General features: G+C 41.4%; 1 protein-coding gene across 2 annotated transcripts in view; it reads right to left on the minus strand.

The window, feature by feature from the left end:
- The window catches only part of ASTN2 (astrotactin 2), a 2,498,474-nt gene that overhangs the window by 1,160,101 nt on the left and 1,317,232 nt on the right, over positions 1 to 21,141 (minus strand). For both annotated transcript variants that reach the window (XM_085612137.1, XM_085612129.1), the window contains one exon: positions 12,661 to 12,745. In XM_085612137.1, the coding sequence (XP_085468263.1) occupies positions 12,661 to 12,745 (85 nt within the window). The remainder of the gene's footprint in view (positions 1 to 12,660; positions 12,746 to 21,141) is intronic.

Below are 21,141 nucleotides of genomic sequence, written 5' to 3' on the forward strand. Positions count from 1 at the left end.
ATTGCCTGTTTCCTTCTAAACATTATAAAATATGCCCACAAGATGGTCCATTATGTGAACTTGGCAGTTTCACCCCATTAATTCTACCCCCAGAATTCTTAAACTCCCAGAAATCTCATGATTTTGAGGATGTTCACTGAGGCCTCAGTGCACTGTTCAGATGGAAGAGGTCCTGCCTTCGAGTCAGTTTTCATGGCTATCAAGAGGCCCAATGTCAATTGCGACACCTTCAACCTGTCTTGCCATATTAGTTAACATCACCTTGCTTTATACACTTATTATTATTATTATTATTTGGGAATCTTGTATAGCGCACAGATACCCCAACGGGGTGTCCCGGCGCTTATGTGAGAGCTGAAGCTGTGTATGAGCTCAGTTGGTATCAACAGAAAAGAAAGGTTTTCAGAGCTCTCCGGAAGGGGAGTTCCTCCTGGATGGTCCGAATGGACAAGGGTAGCTTGTTCCAGTGAAAGGAAGCACAGACTTGGAATGTTTTTCTCTGGGGGTAGAAAGGAGATGTTTGGAGCTCGAGCGGAGAAGTCTGGTATTGCTATATGGACAAAGGCAGGAGGATAAGTATGCGTAACCCTTTCCCTTGATCGCACGATGAGCAAGGGTAAGTGCCTCAAATTCCGCCTTTTTATGAACCGGGAGCCAGTGCAGCCTATGTTGATGGGGAGTGATACGTTCACGAAGGGGGAGCCGACAGACCAGACGGACAGCAGCATTCTGGACTGTCTAGAGGCGGCGCTGGAGGCCCAGGGAGAGACCAAGGTACAGTCCGTTGGCGTAATCCAGATGGGAAGTGATTAGTGCCTGCACGATAGTTTTCCTAGTTTGGCTAGGGAGGAAATTGATGAATTTTTTCATCATCCTCATTTTAGAGAAACAGGCCGCGGAAACCGACTGGATTTGTTTTTGAAAAGAGAGATTAGTATCCCAGATTACCCCGAGATTTTTGACTGAGTCTTTAGGTGAAGGGGGTGAACTCAGTTCCAGAGGCCACCACAGGTTAGGGTCCAGAGGCGAAGGCTGATGGTAAAATATAACCTCGGTTTTGCCAGCGTTAAGCCGGAGGGAATTGTTGTCCATCCAGCTAGCGATGTTACGGAGGCAGTTTTTCAACGGGTCAAAGGTAGATTCGGAGGGGGAGTCAAATGAAAACAGTAGCTGTATATCATCAGCATAGGAAGTGGCCTGGATTCCAGATTGAGTGATGATCTCGGCCAAAGGGGAAAAATAAACATTGAACAGGAGGGGGCTCAGTGAGGAGCCCTGGGGGACTCCCCACCTGAGGGGGCGACAGTCTGAGGTAAAAGGGGGAGTGAATACTGCCTATGTCCGATTTGACAGAAAGGAGGCAAACCATTCCAAGGCCTTGCCTTGTATGCCTTTTGCCTGCAGTCGGTCAAGGAGGACGGGGTGGGAGACGGTGTCGAATGCTGCCGACAAGTCGAGCAACACCAACACCACTCTAGATCCCTCGTCTAACTTCCATCTAATGGCGTCAGCCATCTCAATGAGGGCGGATTCGGTACTATAACCCGACCTAAAGCCGTGCTGTGAGTTGTGGAAGGCACCATTAGTTTCCAAGAAACCAGCCAGTTGCCGCTGTACGAGTTTCTCCAGCACTTTAGCTGGGGCAGGGAGCAGGGAGATGGGACGGTAATTGGCAGGTTCGGAGGGGTCAGCATTTGCTTTTTTAAGAATAGGAACCAGTCTGGCGTGCTTCCAGGAGTCGGGATAGATTCCTGTCTGGAGAGAGTCGTTCCAAATTTCATTTAAAATGGGATTAAGCAGGGGGGCTAAGGATTTATACTGTTTTGCCAGCCAGGGGTCCAGAGGGGAACCAGATTTACATTTAAGTAATTCTGCCAGCGAGTGTTCCGGGGTAATCAGCTCAAAGTTAGAAAAGACCTTAGTAGGATTAAAGCTGCCTATACATGATTCCAGATAGACAGGGTTAATCTTGCTGGGAAAGGAGTTCTGAATAGTGGCAATCTTGTCTTCAAAGTAGCTAGATACGCTGTCGCAGAGGGTCTGGGATACCAGGGGTTGACGCTTGAGGGCCAGAGGGTCAGTGAAGGTTCTGACGGTATTGAAAATAACTCTTGAAGACCCTTGTGCCCGGATGATTTTCTCCTCAAGATGGGATCTTTTGTGGTCTATAATTTTCTTCCTGTACTCCTTAAGGGCGGTTTTATATTTGAGTTTGCTATTTGGGGAGTAAGATCGTCTCCAACTTCTCTCAAGCTGTTTATAGGCCGATTTACAAATACGGAGTTCATCCGAGTACCACGGTGCGGAAGGGGTAGCTCGTGAGGATTTAATAGGTCTGATAGGGGCTAGGAGATCAATAGCAGAGGTGATCCAATGGTTAAAATTAGACAGTCTGGAGTCTAAATCTATAGCCTCCTGGGCGATTACTTTCACAATCAAATATGTGCCGGAAAACCTAGAGTGCAATGTGCAGTCCAATAATAAGCCAGGGATGGCTGACGTAGCAATGCAGGACGTTGTACCACGACAACTATGAACGTTGACATGGTGCTCCACTCTGTTATGATTAAAGTACTGTTGTATGATTTTGCCACTCTCTGACACATATGAAGCCAACACACTTTCCTTAGATAGCCACCACCCAATACAGGCTCACATTTTTAAAACAAGAGATGTATGGCTGTGCCACTAAGGATTATTACTAGCGGGGAACTATTTCCGATCACCAGCCATTTTGTAAAAAAGTGTAAGAATAAAAACACTACCAAAAACAAATATGAGTTTATTTCTCAAGATTCTAAACAATGTAAAAGAAAACGAATAAACCAAATGTAACTACATTGTTGTATATCCAGCGTCTTTGCACCCAGAAGGTGAAACCTACGGAAAAATATATATACTTTTAGTGGCCTTCCAGAACTTCAAAACTCGTGAATAATATTAATTCATGGCAGTTATCCTTGCAATCCTGTTGTCTACAACAAACTCGGGTTCCGATGGCCACTTCAGCCTAACTTCAAATGATATTTTCAGTGTTTATCAGTGGAGTGTTTGTTTATTGAAAATGAACAACATGCATCTTATAATGTCACTTAATCCCTTGAAAATGTCTTCTCACCTTCCTCAAACAACAACAGAATTCCCAAATCTGCCAATTTTCAACTGCACAGCATTAAAAAAATCAAATATCTTCTATCACATGGGCATCTGAGAACTGCTTCATTCAAATGTGCTAGTCATCTCCTGCCTAGACCTATATATACAGTAAACAACAAAGTGATGGAATAAATGTTTGAATTAATCTCTGCTACTGACAATCGGAAGAGGCTGCAGTCCAGTCTATCTTTTTTTGCCCACTGTGCACTCTAGATGGAGACCAGCACGAAGTAAAACAGTTGTGGTCTTGTTCCAATCGGAATAGCCCAGCCCAAACTACAAGACCAGGTCTCAATTCCAGCGGGAACACAAGCAAGCCCAGACTGGTTTCAGCCAACTCAGACCATCTCAGTGAGGTATAGATTGAGTCCCGTGTCACAGTGAGCGCAGGACACATAACTGGGCATACCCTTCTCACCTAGGGCATCTTCAGCAACAAACAGTCATGAAAGCAGTGTATGAAATAAATCCAAGCCACTGATGGTTCTGAAGGGGTGAGTTCTAGTCCATTGTTTTGTCACTCCAGAAAAAGACCAGTCACATGCAAATCAGCCATAGTCTTCCTAAGCAGAGCAGTCCAGCTCGAACTCGGGGGGCCAGGTCCCCTTAAAAAATTAACACAAGCAACCACAGACTGGTTGGTCTCTGTTTAGAGTGGCACAGTGGTCAAACAAATGAAGGGTGGAATGATTACCATGTAATTACTAGTGGCTTAGATTAATGTATGCTTTCCACCTACAACCTGATTATGTCATCCTTACTGGGGCATCTCAACACACTCTTATCCAGTTAATGATAGATTCAACAACCATATATCTGTCATCTACTACAAAATGTGATCACCATCTTAAGGAACTACACTAGCTTTCCACCTCATTCAGGATTTCTGATTGCCTCAGGCTCAAACATTCTTTATACCTGGACACACTTGGGTTGAAGACATCTCAATCACTGAATCAATCCTTCTTAGGTGTCACAACAACCTTCTCGTTCTTCCCTGGTGCAGATCTCAGATTACAATTGTGTTGGGAATGGCCCTTTCTAGGGTGCCTTCCCTCAACCTTTTGCTTTTTTCCTTGGCAGTTTTCCATGTTCCATGTTCTCCACCGGGCTGTAACGCAGAACATGCACAGGCTCCCAGTCCCTCTCTGAGTGCTGAACCACGGTGCTCAGACCAATCAGAACGCTGCAGTCATGCTGACAGCAGTGTCGTGATTATCTACGGGAGTCTGGGAGCTGGGGGCTTCCTGCTTCATGGACAGAGGACAAACAACAGAGGAGAGACAGCAGCAGCACCCAGGTAAGTGTATTTTTTTCATTCTGCTCCCCCAACCCCAGCTCACCACCTCCGATTGTTAGCATCCGCCACTGTACTGGTGACTTGGAGCTTGTCGTGCTCCAAGAATGGGACTATCACTTGTTGGATTTTGACTGATTGTTGCTGGCCTGCAGCTAGTGCCAACTGCAGTAGCCTGGGTCCCGATGTACACTCTGAGCGCCAGTGAGCTGGACTCCTTTGCATGAGATACCAGGGACACAAAGGATCTTACTGTTTCCACGAAATCGTAAGGACTGCACTGGGTGCAGTGGAGACAGGTGGACGTGATCGTGGTTGGGACAAGGATCGTCCTGAGAAACACCATTATCTTGCTGTGCAAGAGGAGTGTGTGTGCAAAGATCAGCAGCCATCTGAGATGCCGGAATGTGTGGAATTTGAGCAGTGCGGGGGAAGGTTACAAAGTCTGAGGGACCCCTCCTTGCTAACAAGGGGACTTGTGCTTGCTCGTGCTCCAGAGCGTGTGGTGTCTGAGGGATGTGGGGGGGGGCCTGAGCAGAGTGCTTAGACTGTCTTAGGCCTCCAGATTGGGAGGACGAGAGTGCCTGACATCGCGGCCTCTATCGTAGGTCATCGGCTTCCTCTCCCTGGACCCACGCCACTGGATGCTTTGTCGGGGGTCTACGGCAGGTCACACCTTCACTAGCGGGGAAAACATTTCTCCAGATGGGAAGAGCACCAGCTTCCTAGGTCACAACCTTTTGTCTATGGGAGGGTAGCGATCCCACCCTCGTGCAGGTGCTGTTGGGCACCTGGAGGTCTAATCCGGACGGATGAAACTAAGTAACTGTTTCTTTCCATGTTAGGTGGTTCCGACAGTCTAGTCAACACTGACAGTGTGCTTGCAGGGGCAACATGTATTTTCGGCATGTAGAGTTGAAAGACTGAGGGGCTGGGTCATGAAGCGTAGTCAGAGATTAGTAACTGTTTGACCTTTTTGCAATTGGAAAGTCCAGCAATTGCACATAATTATAAAGTGGATTTACAATGAGTGTTTCGTTTTGATTTCAATAGAGAAGTTTGGCAATTGCGTATAACTGTAGAGTGTATACACGTGTATCTAGTTTTGATTTCAGGATGTGAGTGTGTAATACAAAGACAATTGTTTTTATACATATGGTGTGGAGTCTTTTTGTGGCGAACGCATTGAGTTCAGGCGGGGGGGGGGTGTTCTGCCAATGCTTTATACTCGAGCCCTGAGATTAAGCCTGACTGCTCGCTGCCAAGCTAACAGAAGGTGAGCACAGGTTATCAGACAAGTGTATCGTACTCATTCTATTTGGAACAGTGGGTTCTGATGGGCTTCGATCCATCTTAGCCTGCCCTCAACCGATGGGTCTAACAACAACTTTCAGTAAATAAATAAAAACCTATATCACATGCCCGAATTTGAAAGCTCTGCACTAGCTCCCCATTCAAAAACGGATTATTTAAAAATGTTGTCCGGTTCCAGAAAGCTTTGCATGCTTCGGAGGCCAGTTATTTGAGGGAGAGAATTCATCTCTATGTCCCTTCTAGAAGCTCCTCCGAGCGTTTGGCTATATTTCACCAAATCCTTCGGACCAGTGCTGGTGGCAGGCCTTTTTCTTATCTTGGGCCGGTCACATGGAATGAGCTCCAGCTGGAGCTATGAACAACATTGGAACTTTCTACTTTTAAGAAAAAAATAAAAACATGGCTCTTTCAGCAAGCATAACACGACACATTGTTGTCATAGCCTGCCTTTTATAGTGCCAGTACAGTCTCTTGAGTAGCTGCGCGCTTTATAAATCTTGTCAACATATCCATGGTGTATTCTTGAAATAACGTTCCCATTAAATACTGAATGCTACTGTTTTGAATTCTTTATTACTGTTTTTATCTCTACTTCTTGCATTTTTCTGTTTATTCTAAAGCAGTGGTTCTTAACCTTTTGACTTCTGAGTAAAATCATATCTGGAATCCGGGGACCACCATTGAGTCATTATTGGAACCTGGGGACTCTCGACCTCATCAATTTCTATTATTTGACCTTCAAAACAATACTCAAAAATACAGGAACAACTATACACCTAACAAATGGTTAAATATTGAAATAATTTGCTTATTTCACAATCAAATTCAGAAAAGTTTTTAAAGTTTCAGTTTTGCTTCTTTATTTGCACTTACTTTATTATTTTAAATTGATTAATTTTAACATTATTTAGTTTCGTTAAACAGCCGAGAACCCCCTGAGTAGGCGTTTCAGATCCCTACGGGTCATCAGACCACAGGTTAAGAACCACAGTTCTAAAGTGTTCTAATACCGTACAGTGTTAAAGTGCTACACAACCCCATTAAAACAGTTTTAAAAATCTCCCAATACTATAATTGTGCTACTGCTGCTTGCTTCATGTACCTGAATGTCTATTACATCCCTGTTCCCTCTCAGATTATTCACAATAGTCTTCTGTCACTAGACAAATGATTCACTGTTTCAATCCTACAGCATCTTTAAACATCTTCAAACGTTCATGTTCCCTTCAGGATATAAGTGCCCAGAAGTGGGGCACCCAATCCGGATCATGTCATGAGGTCCACGTCCTGTCTGTCCTGAGTCACAGCTCTTTGTGTAGCCACCTGAAGCACTTCCATTAACACGCCCTGTATCCTCTCCTTTGCAGTTAACCACCTTAAACTCATCCCACCTATTGCCCTGATTCCAGGATTTGTGTGTCCTAATTGGACCATATTTTATTTGATTGCTCTGAATATCAATTATCACCAATACCCACCATGCCCTTCTCATTGTGGCAGTAATGAGACTTTGCTTAAAATAATATTCATTTAATATTCTGCTAAAGTTCAGATATTTGACTTTCGCTGAATACTTTTATTATATTATCTCTTTAAAGTTGAATAGATGAAAATGATGTTTTTCAAATGCTGATTCAGATAAAAAGAGCAGTTTAGTTTAGAATTTGCATTTTATAAATTGAAATCAAACTATTGCTTGCTGGTAATTTGTTCTTTTATGGGTTTAATTAGCTGTGCTGATGAAAATAAAATGGATAATAGAAGCATGTTAACATATATTCATGAGATTTTTTTTTTACAGCTTTTACAAAGTGTGGGGATTTTATATTTTTTTTCATACAGAGCTTTCGACCACAGTTTTGCTATCCATCCCTTTGTAAAGATGGATTATTATCAGGTCAATTGCAGTTGATCACTGAGTGGCTCAACATATTAAGAGCTACTTGGACAATAGAAGTGGAAAAAGAATGGTAAGTAAAAAACACTGGCAAACTATTGTCCCACTAGCCCCATTGCTGAATTGCATTTCTTTTGAGGTGCGGGGTGCACATGTGATTAGGCAAGATGCCGTCACTCACAGCGCGACAGCCAATGGCTAAAGTGGGCTGTCTCATTGCTCCATGCTCTAAGGTGCAGTGGATGGAAGCAAAATAAGAATGACAGCTGAAGAGACAAATGGAGTAAGAGGGATGACTCAAAGCCCCTCTGTGTATCTATACATGTAAGTGTTTTTCATTTATCATTTTTTTAAATTACTTGAGGCCGTCTCTGGGCCACACCTAAACTTAGCGCCCTACACAGCTTGAATGCTGTCCATGGTACTAACATCTTCTCGGATAAGTGTGTCTTAGTCTTTGCAGTGTGATGTGCTCTGGACAATTGAGCCACAAAATAGTCCCCAGAACCGTTCCCCTATCCGCAGAATTGCACAAAAGTTATATTTTGCAGCATCTCTCAAATGGTTAGTAGTAGACCTAAGATTCGTCTTGGGTTGTGTGCTATTTATCAAGTAATAACCGACTGAAGTTACATATGCAATGATTATGTAAAAACTGAGCTGTCCATCTATCAGTAAATTAGGTATCAATAAAATGGGTAATATTTTCGCCTATTGCTAATATTGAATAAAGATGTCTAATACTAAGGAGTGAAGCATCAAATAAAAACATGTTATTGTTTTAATATTATACTATATTATGCTGTAGTTCTCAGCCCCCTCTTTGCTCCATTTTTATCAAAGAAAGATGCATATGCCTGTATTTTGGCCTTCGAAAGTCTCTTGCCAGTAGGAGAAAACTAAACAGCGATTTCAGTTTATACAGTATCCTCTCATGCATCATTTTTGGTCCTGTTCCAAGAGTGTTGGTTATTGAAACAAGATTCCCGCTTGCATTTGGAGAGACATTTACTTAAGTTCACGGAGTTCATCTGTTGCATTCTCCGTTTATCCTGAAATTAATTTTGAATCAACCCACTGTTCGGCTTTTCAGCATCAGTGTGAAAATTCAATTCACCAAAATGAGCAAGACATCAGAAAAAAGGTACAGTCAGGATTGCTTGTAATCTTATTTTGAATCACACATCTACGGATTCCTGAAAACGGTGCAAGTTAAGTTCAAATAAATAGTTTTGTCTGCTGGAAGGTAGAAAGAATGTTAGAGTATGTGGCAGAGCGCCCAGAAATAGAGAGTTTGACTCTATATTCAATGAGAGATGGAGGTAGGTGTATGGGCGGACTATGAATGTCGAGAGGCAGACACACCTGTATTTCCCATCGGTGGATACGTTTCTATTCCCTATACATCTTCATCTAGGACACTGGTTCTTAACCTGTGGTCCAAGGAACCCTGGGGGGTACGCAAAGACTTTTCAGGGAGTCTGCGACTGCTTAGCCTATTAAATAATACTAACAGGTGAATAAGATGTGGGGAAGGAGCGTGCAGTAGTCCGCTATTGGGGCTCCGGGGACAGGTATTATGTACAATGGATGGGGGCCAGGTGGGTCTCGTTTGGGTCCGCCTTAAGAGCTCAGGGCACGGGTATTTTTAATAAGGGCCGGGGGTGGGGTGCGCCAGAAACTGGTTTTAGGGCTCGAGCAGGGAAAACCATTACCATGCATATGCCTTAAACATTCATGCTTTTATAACGAAATTCATTGTAAAGGAATTCGTGGTAAAGGCATTTTCATTGAGAAAAAATGCTTGGTAAATGGGTGGTAAAGGCATGTGTTGCAATTGAATGTGTTATATTGCCATACAACCCTGGGGAAGCAGTCTACCTCGACACTAAACTCAAAAAAACAGGCCAGACTAGAAAACTAAGAAACTTTGACACCCTACTCCTCGTTCCGGCTAAAGCCCACAAACAAAAAACCCTGACACGCTCCTTTGCGAGCAATGCCCTTTAAAATCTAGAACTCCATTCCGGTACATAGTAGGACAAACCCTTCCTTCCTGATCTTCAAGAGACAGCTAAAGGATCTCCTCCTCGACCAACATCCCAACTAGCTGGATATCCACCGCCCACAAGACCCATTCCCCTCCATTGCCATTTCGCTTCCTAACTCGTGTTTATGCTCTGATATGTTTTGATTCAATTCAGCTATACTGATTCAATATGTGATCTGTTGCAAACGTATGGATGTAAAGTGCTCTGATATCCTCAGGTCTTGCCAGCACTATATAAAACGCTTAAATAAAATTAAAATAAATAAATACATGTGTATCTATTCAAAAAATGCTTGTTTCGGTATTTTTTGAGAATTTTCTGTGGTTCAAAAAAATCCAAAAAGCTTTATTGGGGCCCCTGCCTTCCAATAATAACGCAGTGGGTGTCCTGGATTCCAGTAATGATTCAGTGGGGTTCCAGTGAAGTCAAAAAGTTAAGAACTTCTGATCTAGGATAATGTATTTTTATGACTCAAATTATCAGTTAAACTTCTAGGCCAAGTTGTGGTCCTTCTGATGACGATGACAGAAGCATTTAGCATCTCTGCAATGAATACTTTTTAAGAATAGTAAAGGGGACGTTCAAAGGGTCCAGGTTTTCATTCAGCACCATGAAGAAATTGAGTTTACAGAGCCCATAATATATATATTTTTTCTCATGCTTCATAGCTCAGAGTTGAAACCTCACTTTAGATTTAACTTCCAAGTAGGCTCTAGAGTAGATTAACTACACAAAGGGGCTGGTACAATCAAAGTTTATGTGAAAGGTGTTATGAAGACCTTGAGTCTTGAAAGTGATATTTGTTAGGGTGGAGGTTGCTTAAAGGGGTAGATATGTTTTCTATCTTGGTGGAGATAAACCACGTATTGCACAGACTAGTCTACATCACTTACGATTGTCAAAACAGGGTGACAAATCATCTTCTCTTAACATCATGGCAGATTTATAATGGCAATACTCTGTCGTTTTGGGAAGAATATCCATTTTCCTAATTTAACACATTTGCCCCTCATTTTACACTGTCTTGATTTCTAATGTCTAAGGAGTGACTCTGAGCACTCCCTTTGACTACCTATGCAAGTTGATGAACAGGAATGATTGAGCTAAGACATTTAAGCAATGTGAATACATGTTGGTGGCCACACTTTCCATTGTTTTTAGCTCATCTTTGGTATTCCTGAAAGGGATTAGCCATATCAAATCACACCCAGCCGTGCCCCGAAAGAAACTGTTAAGCAGTACCTTCCATAAGGATTTACAGCTGATCCTAACACGAGTCTCACCCTAAAGTACTGGAATTGCTCAATTCCAGGCTTCTGGGAATTCCCAAATACCAACACCACTGTAGACGCCCTGTCTTCAGAACCATAAACTTAGTCTCCATTAATAGCCTCACTTATACCATTTCACCAGCCTCATCAGCTTCCCATCCACACAAGCTATGCAGCCAACACCATACATACACACAATATCAGCGGTACTGCGTACACCAACCTTACTGCTAACATAAGCCTTTAACGAATCTTTATAGCCAGGACCACCTACACTGCCCAAACACTATCTTCACTGTCAAATCAATCCTTACGTCCAGCGCATGCTGAACAGTAAAAAAGCAGGCTTAACGCCAACACTAGAAGTATTGTCTTCTCAAGCCTAATATCCAACATCAGCATGAATGCAACAAAGGGTTTAAAGGTAACACCAGCCTTATTGCGGATATCATTAATAGTGGAAAAACCAACAATACAACAAGCCTTATCATCAACACGGCTTTTCCTGTAACTGCAGACTTACCACTAACACGAGTCGTATTGCCAACAACATCAGTAGCATTACTAAGAACTCGTCTTACTGCCAACGTGAGCTTTACTTACTGCAAACGCTGGCCTTAGTGTCAATAGAATTCAGATCACCAGCAAAAACTGAACTGTCAACACCAGCTTTAGAGTCACTATCATATATACCACCAAACAGTATTAAAACGACCAAAAATGACGTCTGGCAAACACCAGTCATAATTACTACCAACATCACTAATTTTACTAATTACAGCACATAAATAGCAATCCTCCCTGCAACGCAGGCACCCTTTCACCATGGTGCAAGTGTGTCTGCATTGGCGTATGGCTGATGTTTGTGCGCTGGCGGAGGGGAGAAGGACAGAAATGCGTCATATCTTTTAGATACAGCCCATTCCTGCCATTTTATTTTGACGTACGGCAGCGCAGCAGGAAGGCTTGCTGCGCTGCCGTGCATCAATATATTGCAAATGTGGCCCTAAATGTATTACCATCTCAAGTCTGGTAGTCAAAAACCTTTTTAGTGACAATACCATTATTTGTTCCATCCCCAGGCTTGGAGCCAATACAGTCTTCTATCCAAAAACAGACTTATTGCAATTCAGTCAGTCATTCCCTGCCTTACTGGTAAAATCGGATTTAACCACAACACTAGCCTTGCTTCTGACAGAAAACAGCTTCTAATAACAGCCTCACAAACTTGCAACCAAAGCCCAGTCAAAAAAAAAGAATTCCCTCTGCAAACTCAAGCTCTTCCTACAGTCTGAATTCTAACTCAAACTCACAACCAACACTGATTTAAACAGATTCACTAGGACTCTAATCAATGAAGTCTCCACCACATTCATTTACGCACTCACTGGATCATATCCAATAGCAAATATCTCTATCCATATCTTTACTCCCAATACTCCTATTCAGTTTGCATCCCACAAGCCCCATCTGGATACAAAGCATTTAGGGGCAGATTTACAAGCCCTTGTGCCACTTTTGCGTCACTTTTCCCATGCTAAAAGTGATGCGAAAGTGGCGCAAGGGGCTTGTAAATCTGCCCCTTAATCTTCAATTTGCCACCATGTCTTTCCCCAGTCTCACACAGTCTTAAAGCTTATTCCCATTTAAAGTTCCCAGTGACACTTTACTTACCCTTCACTCTGTCCCCAGTCATTGCGCACACATAGGTGTTGATGATTGGGGTCTGGGGAATAACCTTCATGACAGCTGCATTCCCCTATAACAAAAGAACAGAGTGAGCTTAATTAGAGGTTGTGCATTAACATTCAGGATATAAACAACTTATAACACAAAGGTTTCTAAAATGTAAAACATACGAACTTTACGAATAGAGATGCAAGTGTTATATCATGGGGATACAGAGACTAGAATGACCCTCAATATCATATAGTACATTTATATCCCAGGCAAACCCTGAGTTCTCGCTAAAAAAAGAAGCGTAATTATAAGTAATGCTTTTCTGCATTACTGCATTCCATGGCATCCTTACATGAACTCCAACTCCAAGCATATGAAAACAGCCCGTCCTTCTACATCACATTACAAATACATGTCCCCAGGCCCTCCAAACCAAGAGATTTCATCAAAGACCTTATACAAGAAAAGCAATGGATCAACAGGACCATTTAGTGATTCGAGACCCCAGGCTCCTAGATGCAGCTCAGCATGAGTCATGCCAAGCAGAGAATGAGGTCCCCTACAAGATGTCAGGAGGACCATATACACTGTTCACCCACATCACCAGAGACAAGCACCAAAGCCACGGTATAAAAGCTGTCCATCCAAATAAGCAGATGCCCCAGCTACCTCAGTAAAGGCAACCACAAAGGTCAGGAAGGCAGAAGTATAATCTGTGGACCCAATTCACAAAAGTAATCTAAGACAAAATCCTAACTTTACGACTTTCGGTATTCACAAAGGGCATTTAGGAGTAGTAAAGTTAGGACTCCTAACTTTACTACTCCTAAACTGAGACAAAGCCTTAACTTTATGACTTTCGGTATTCACAAAGGGCATTTAGGAGTAGTAAAGTTAGGACTCCTAACTTTACTACTCCTAAACTGAGACAAAGCCCTAACTTTATGACTTTCGGTATTCACAAAGGGCATTTAGGAGTAGTAAAGTTAGGACTCCTAAATGTACTACTCCTAAACTGAGACAACGCCCTAACTTTACGACTTTCTGTATTCACAAAGGGCATTTAGAGTAGTAAAGTTAGGAATCTTAACTTTACTACTCCTAAATGCCTTTTGTGAATACTGAAAGTCATAAAGTTAGGATTCTGTCTCAGATTACTTTTGTGAATCGGGCCCTGTGTTCTTATTTATTCGGGGAACTACTTCAATAGAGAAGTGAGTTCCACTTCACAAGCACTAGCAGGTCACTTCAACTATGAACCTCAAGTTACGATTTCAATTGACATTCTTCCTTATTCCTCTAGGCAACAAATCGTTAAAATTAGCCACACTGCACTCAGGCCTATTTTGCAGTTGCCATGCAATGTGCACAGGGAGTTCTAAAAAAGTATAAACTGCTGAAACAAATATGTCGTATTTTGGTTTAACCAAAAGGTACTGGGAAGTGTGCAACACACCTAGTTTGACTTCTGTCTCGGAGGGTTCGTGGATATCCTTATTTGCAAAATCCTGACACCTCCTCTTTTTCCAAATCCAAATCAATTACTTTATTTGGCATGTAAACAAACAGCCATAAAAGCATAAATAAACAAAAAGAAGAAACAACAATTGACAACTGATGCATTTATAATATGCTCGAGGCACATACAAAAAAAACTACAGCAAACAGCAGCCAATGTGTGCAAGCTAAAAAACTATGAATTGAACAAGGAAAGATAAAATACAACAAATTATAATACAATAGTTCAAAACGATTACAATAGCATGGAAGGAAAGGTAACAATAAAAACAACTCAGGCACTTGTGCTCAATGTTGCTCAACAGACTCTGTAACAAAAAACTTAAAGGTCTGATATATGCCAAAGTAACTATCAAACCTATTCACTGAAACTTACAGTGACAAGCATAAAAAAGAAACACTATTTTGCTTTAACAGGGTAGCAAGCCTACACAAGTACAAATGTTGTTCGTACTGTGTTACCCCGAACTAGGAATCAACTTGTAGCCTGGTCATCACCCCCCATTTTAAACAAGTGGAAACCAAAAAATATTAGGTCTTCACTTCTCTCCTGCATTAGAAGGGTTTCTCTAAAATAGCCTGACTGTGAGGACAGTGTGAGTACTGTGGATCTGTGTTCTGTTTATGAAAAACAACTCCCGTTTGCTAAAAATAGGCAATCCACTTATGTTGAGGATGATGGAAACCCATCACATTACTCTAACAATTCAAAACCACATATGTTGGGGGGCGGAGCTTGACCGCCAGTCTAGATAGTCACCTGAACTGGGAGGTTCGCTTGTCGTCAGATGACAACTGAGCCTTTTCTGGATGTGTTGTGGCTCATGAGTGGGCGACTTCAGTGCTGATCTGCTGGGTGAGCGTGGTCTTACCTTTGGCCACTTCCTTCGCCTCGTCTCAGCCTCATTCTCATACTGGCTCATTTCTGCCTCACAGCGGCGGCCATTTTAGCTTAAACGCTTGCCTCAGCTGGAGTTTCCCTTTAGGTTTTAGAATGCAATTATTGGCACCTCAGAAAGCTTTTCCTAACTCATTTCATTTCAAAATAACCCATGGAGGAAATTGCTGCCTATTTCTATTTTTCTCATTACTATTAACTTTGCCGCATTTTTATAGATGTTATCATCCTCTTCAGGTTTCAAGTACTGCTTTTAATGTTTACCTTCACAGAAACTGCTCCTTCAGTTTGCTCTATATTCAATGCGAAGCTGGCAGTTTATGGTCGCTCCTTCAGAATTGGCACACTTCCATTTTCTGCTACTTATATCTATTCCTAGAATGTTATTTCATCCACATTATTGCCTTCTTTGTTTTTTGCCTCATACCTTTGCTCTCTGCACAAGCACTTTACCAGTATCCCACACTGGCGTGGAAGAGTTTCTTTTTCCATTGTTTTTTGACAATCGGGGCTTTTCACAAGGATCTGCATATTGTATGGGCAGATTAAAGAAACCTAAACCGTCTCTTCATTCATCGCTTCCATCTCTTAATAAGTTACCACTTTTCTCAAAGACTCATAAGTTGCCTATTGTGAGTTTACCTGCTGCTCCAACAATGTCTTCATTTACTTCACCTGCCTCAAAGTCTTGTCATACTACGCCTTCGTCTACACACTAGTGAGTCAAACAGGACCTGCCTTTTCCTGTCAAACCGCCCTCACTTATATCTCTTGAGTTAGTGTTGTATGAAATAAGGGCATTACAACCATTTGTTGAAAATACCAACATGCGTATGCAAAATCTCAATGACAAATGGTCTCAGATGGAAACAAGTGTTTCGGCTTAGGAGCAGCACATTAGTGAAGGTACTGACTCTGTTTCATTCTTTACTTCCTTTTTGACCCATTAGTGGGCATACCTTCAATTGAGTACACGCCCTCAACTTCAATCCTCCTCACCTAAACACAGAGGTGCTATTCTCTACTTCCTCGAATTTACTGACTTACTAAAGGTGCTCAACGCAGCAAATTCTAAAGAACAAATTCTTTGGCAAGGGAGTAACAGTTTTCTCCGACCACAACTTGACTTTTTAGGTGCCCGTTTTGGACTATGTCATCCTTTTCTTTTCAAGGTGACTTTCCAGAACAAGACATCTTCTTAAACATCTCCTGCAGATCTTTGACATTTTTCTACATCTTCATACAGCCAGCTCCATGAATATTTCTGGACTTGGCGCAAGAGGATTGCAGCTAATGTTTTTTCCATCTCTTGTCCTTAATATAGTTATCGTATATTTTGCCATTTCTGGTTAACTTTCTTTTCTTTTTTGCAGATTCCTTGTCATTCACTGTATTGTTCCTTGTCTCCTTCTATCCATCTGTCGATACGTTGTGACCCCTGCTGTGCCATCTTTTCCTGTGCTGTCATTGGCCCCATCCTAGTGTTCATTCTTATCAGGTATGTTTTTACAGTTGTCATTGTTTTGGCATGTACTGTCTCTTTTTTCTGGATTTTTTCTTTTCCTTTTTCCTTTCATCTCATTCCCAGTCTTTGTTCCCTGTTTCCTGTACCCTGTTCTTACTTTTTTTTATGTGCATTAAGCTTTTTCTTTTAGAATACTACTTCTTTGCATATATTACTAGTCTTTTTATCAGTCGGGGTTGTCTCTTGGAATTTCAAAGGTTTTATTAATCCGATGAAAAGGCAGATAATTTTATCACACTTAGCTAAATATAATCCTGATCTTGTACTCATCCAGGAGATTGTGTACAAAGTAGGTACGGAGTTCCTCTGTGATAGTATGTTAGAAGGGTTGGAGCCTAAAAGGCCAGTTCGGTCACTGGAGGACCACCATTGTGTGAGTGAAGTAGAGGGCATTCTCCTTGTTGGAACTAGGGCTCTCACACACCCAGCGAGCTAGGTGTCATGCTTTATCATTTGAGCCTGCCCCTCGTCAGGTCGGCGCTGCAATACCTGACCGCTGTCGGCGGGAGGGTAGGTCGAACGCTAAATAGCGTTATACACGCTGGACCCAATCAGTGTCCTCTTAATACCGCCGGCTAGTGTTGCAAACACTTTTTGAGGACAGCATAGGTCTACCACCAGAGTACGGGGTATGTAGATTCCACTTACCTTGTAGAGTAGATTGTATCACATTGATCCTGAAGAAGTGTCCTGATCATATTGACTTTAGAGACACGAAACATGTCGATCATTTGAGAGCTGGGCATACACCACTAGATACATTGCGACTAGTTCCTTGTCCCTCTCTCCTTCTTTTAATTTATGCAGTTTACCTTCGGAATAAAGATTGGTTAGGACTAACTGACCTATTTTAACTCACATTTTTCCCTACATCTACACGCGCTAGGCCCCTCACCCCCACTGCACCCACCGGCAGGAACAAAAGATCCCCGACAAACAGCCCCGGTTCCGGGTGCCCGTCAGGTATTGCAGCGCCGACCTGAAGAGGGGCAGGCTCAAATGATGAAGCATGACACCTAGCTCGCTGGGTGTGTGAGAGCCCTATTTTCCAACAAGGAGAATCTCCTCTCCTTGACTCACACAATAGTGGTCCTCCAGTGACCGAACTGGCCTTTTAGGCTCTAACCCTTCTAACATACTATCACAGAGGAACTCTGTATCTACTTTGTACACAGCCTACTGGGGCATGTACGCTGGACCTCGGTAAACTAGCCCCTAGTCCCTCCTTTTGTTTAACACTCATCCAGGAGACCCACCTTTCTGACTCTGAAGCTGTGAAACTTGAGTGTGGCTGGGTGGATTCTGTTTTTGTTTCTCCTGTCTCAACAAAAAAGTATGGTGTCATACTCCTTTGTCATAAGAAATTAAAGTTGGGAATTATGTCACAGAAATCTGACACTTAACGAGGATGGTTAATTGTTAAACTTATTGTTAATGATATCCCACGTACTGCTGATAAAATGTATGGTCGTACTCAGTATGATTATGTTTATTGGCCCTCTATTACTGCAAAATGTTTGCACTATGTTGATGATTTCTTCAATTTGGGAGGTGATTGTGATTAAATAATTGATCCCTTTATTGATCGACAATCCCCAGTTAAATTTATGCCACATAAGATGCTTAAGCAATTCCATTCTTTAATTATCCAAAACCTCCTTGTGGATTCATGGAGACTAGGTAACCCGTCTAGTACAGAATATTCTTTTTTCTCGTCCCTTCATGGCTCCATTTCTAGACTTGATCATATTTTTCTTTCTATATTATTCTCACAAAACCTTATTTGTTCCACTATTGAACCTATAGTAATTTCTGACCATGCACTAACTGTTACAGATTTGGACTTGGTCCCGGTACATTCCAAATCTAATGGATGGAGGTTTAATAACTCACTTTCACTTGACCCCGATTTTATTTCTTCTTTCAGCAACTGTGCTGCTGAATTTTTTTATATTAATAAAACCTCTGATAGTTCCCCTAATCTATTGTGGGATACCTTCAAAGCTGCTGCCCGTTGACATATTATTGATTTTGTTTCCAAGAAGAAAAAAATCACTTCTTAAGCAACATTAACCCACGTTGTCAAACATTAAACACCTAGAGCATCAATACTACTCTTCCTCTTCTGCTCCTCATCTACAATAACTTATTCATTCCAGATTGCAATTCAATAAAATTTCTATAGACAAAGCTTCTTTTATTTTATTTCACAGTAGTGCCCAACGTTATGATGGACGTAATAAAATGGGGAATATTTTAGCTAATTATTTAAAGATACAGAAACAACCTCACACACTCAAGTCTATTAAAACTGGTGAAGGTACTACCGTCTTCAAATACAATGATATTTTAGTTGAGACTGTGAAGTACCCTAAATCTTTATATTCTCTTGAATCTTCTCGCCATTATTCTCGGCTTGACGCTTATCTCCAAAATTTTAGAAATCCCAGTAGTGGTCTTTTTGACTTTTCCCCCTTGGAATCTAACCCATATATTTCAGAACATCTTCGAGCTCTCCAATCACTTAAGAAAGGTAAAACTCTAAGACCAGATGGTTTTATGGTTGAATTCTTTCTACATTTTTCCAATATTTTGCCTCCCAGATTGTTACATCTTTTTCAGTTTTTCTCTACCTCTGGTTCCACCGATGGTACCATTCAGAAAGCCACTATATGTCTCATTCATAAAGATGGCAAAGATCCACCATTCCGTAAAAACTAGAAACTGATTTCCTTAGTTTATGTGGATTGTACATTTTTGGACAAATTGTTAGCTTTACGCATTGACCCTTTTCTGCCTTTGATAATTGGTGAGGAGCAGACAGGTTTTGTTGAAGGCAGACTTGCTTCCGATTACTCTAGGTTATTATTTAATTTTTTTAATTAAGCTCCCTCTTTATCATATTTCTTGGTGGCTATTTCTATAGACGCAGAAAAAGAGTTTGACCATATAGATTTGTCTTTTTTCTTAAATCTTTGTCTTGGCGGGCCTAGTTCCCCATTTTATCTCATTAGTTTCTCTACTCTATAAATCCCCTATGGCATCAATTTTTGTTAATGGGAAGGTTTCCAATTACTTTCTACTGAAAAGGGGAGTTCGCCAAGATTGTCCATTATCCCCACTTTTATTTATTTTAGCTCTGGAGCCCTTTTTGTCTCGCATTAAAGTAAGACAAACATTGAAGATTTTTGTTATGGAGATAGGCACTTGAAACTTTCTGCATATGCAGATGATATTTTTTTTTCTTTCTAAACCTGATTCTTTCATACCTGCCTTGCTTCATGAAATAGATCAATTTTCTTTAGTTTCCAGTTACAAAATAAACTTGGATAAAACTGAACTCTTTCCACATACAAAATCTTGCTTTAAACAACTGTTTTTAGCTATGGGTTTTCACTGGAATACAACTGAAATCAAATATTTAGGTGTTTGGCTTACTTCCTCCATCAAGGACTCCATCACTGTAAATACAAAGGATTGTCTCAATAAGGTTGATAAACTTCTTTCATTATGGAATACCCTATTTCTCTCCAGGTGGGGTCGTCTGGACTCCATTAAAGGGATCATTTTACCCATTATCTTATATAATCCACCCATGACTCCAGTACATATTTTAGTTTCTTTCTTTAAACAATTAGACTCAAAATTGTCCAAATTTCTTCGGAACAATAAGAAGTCTAGACTTTTTTTCGCTCACCTTTGGATACCTAGGCAAGAATGTGGAGTTAACTTTCGAAGATACTGCATCTATCATAAAGCTTTTTGCTTAAAACAATCATCTAGAGGGGTTTCCTTGATTTGTTCTCAATTTTCGCCTTTGTGTGGCACTTCCTTGCTCCTTTTTCTATTATAGAAATCTTATCCTTCTCTTCTAATACTTCTATCATAACTTCTCACTTTTTAAACATGCTTTTAACTTACTAAGGGGCATATCAGCAAGAACCGGAAATAATTATCTCTCAGCGCACTTAGCTCGAGGATAATTATCGCCGGCTAATGCTGATTTTAATCGCTGAGATAGCGTGCTATCAGCAACGCTCATCTCAACAGTGATAAAAATCAAGGCGCAAACTGCCAAATGTGCGATTATCCCTGGAAATCCAGCGATAATCGCACAACATTTGGAGAATGCTTGCTGAAAGGGCAGGGACAGACTTAGCCATGATATCCACCTTCCATAGGATATCATGGTTAAAAGTCAGATGAAAAGCAGGCATAAGGAAAGTAGCGATAACCGAGGTTAGCGCTACTTTTCTTATCGCTCTGCAGGTTAGCGTGAGGCTTGATAATAGGAGAAATGTCGCTAGAGACATACTTAAAATCAAAACAAAAGGGGGGTAAACAACTTTTTGCAAGTGATCTTCCAGAAAAGAGGAATACCCACTGAGTGCTGTATATCTCCCTTGAGTAGTTCAATAAAATTGACTGTGAGATTTGTCAAATGCAGCATAGCTTTCCAACATGAATCAACCATTGCTCATGATAAGCTTGTGTTCCTGGATCCGATACATGCAACACACCTGAATGTATATAT

The sequence above is a fragment of the Triturus cristatus genome, chromosome 1_2 (assembly GCF_964204655.1).
Source record: "Triturus cristatus chromosome 1_2, aTriCri1.1, whole genome shotgun sequence".
NCBI classification, from domain to species: domain Eukaryota; kingdom Metazoa; phylum Chordata; class Amphibia; order Caudata; family Salamandridae; genus Triturus; species Triturus cristatus.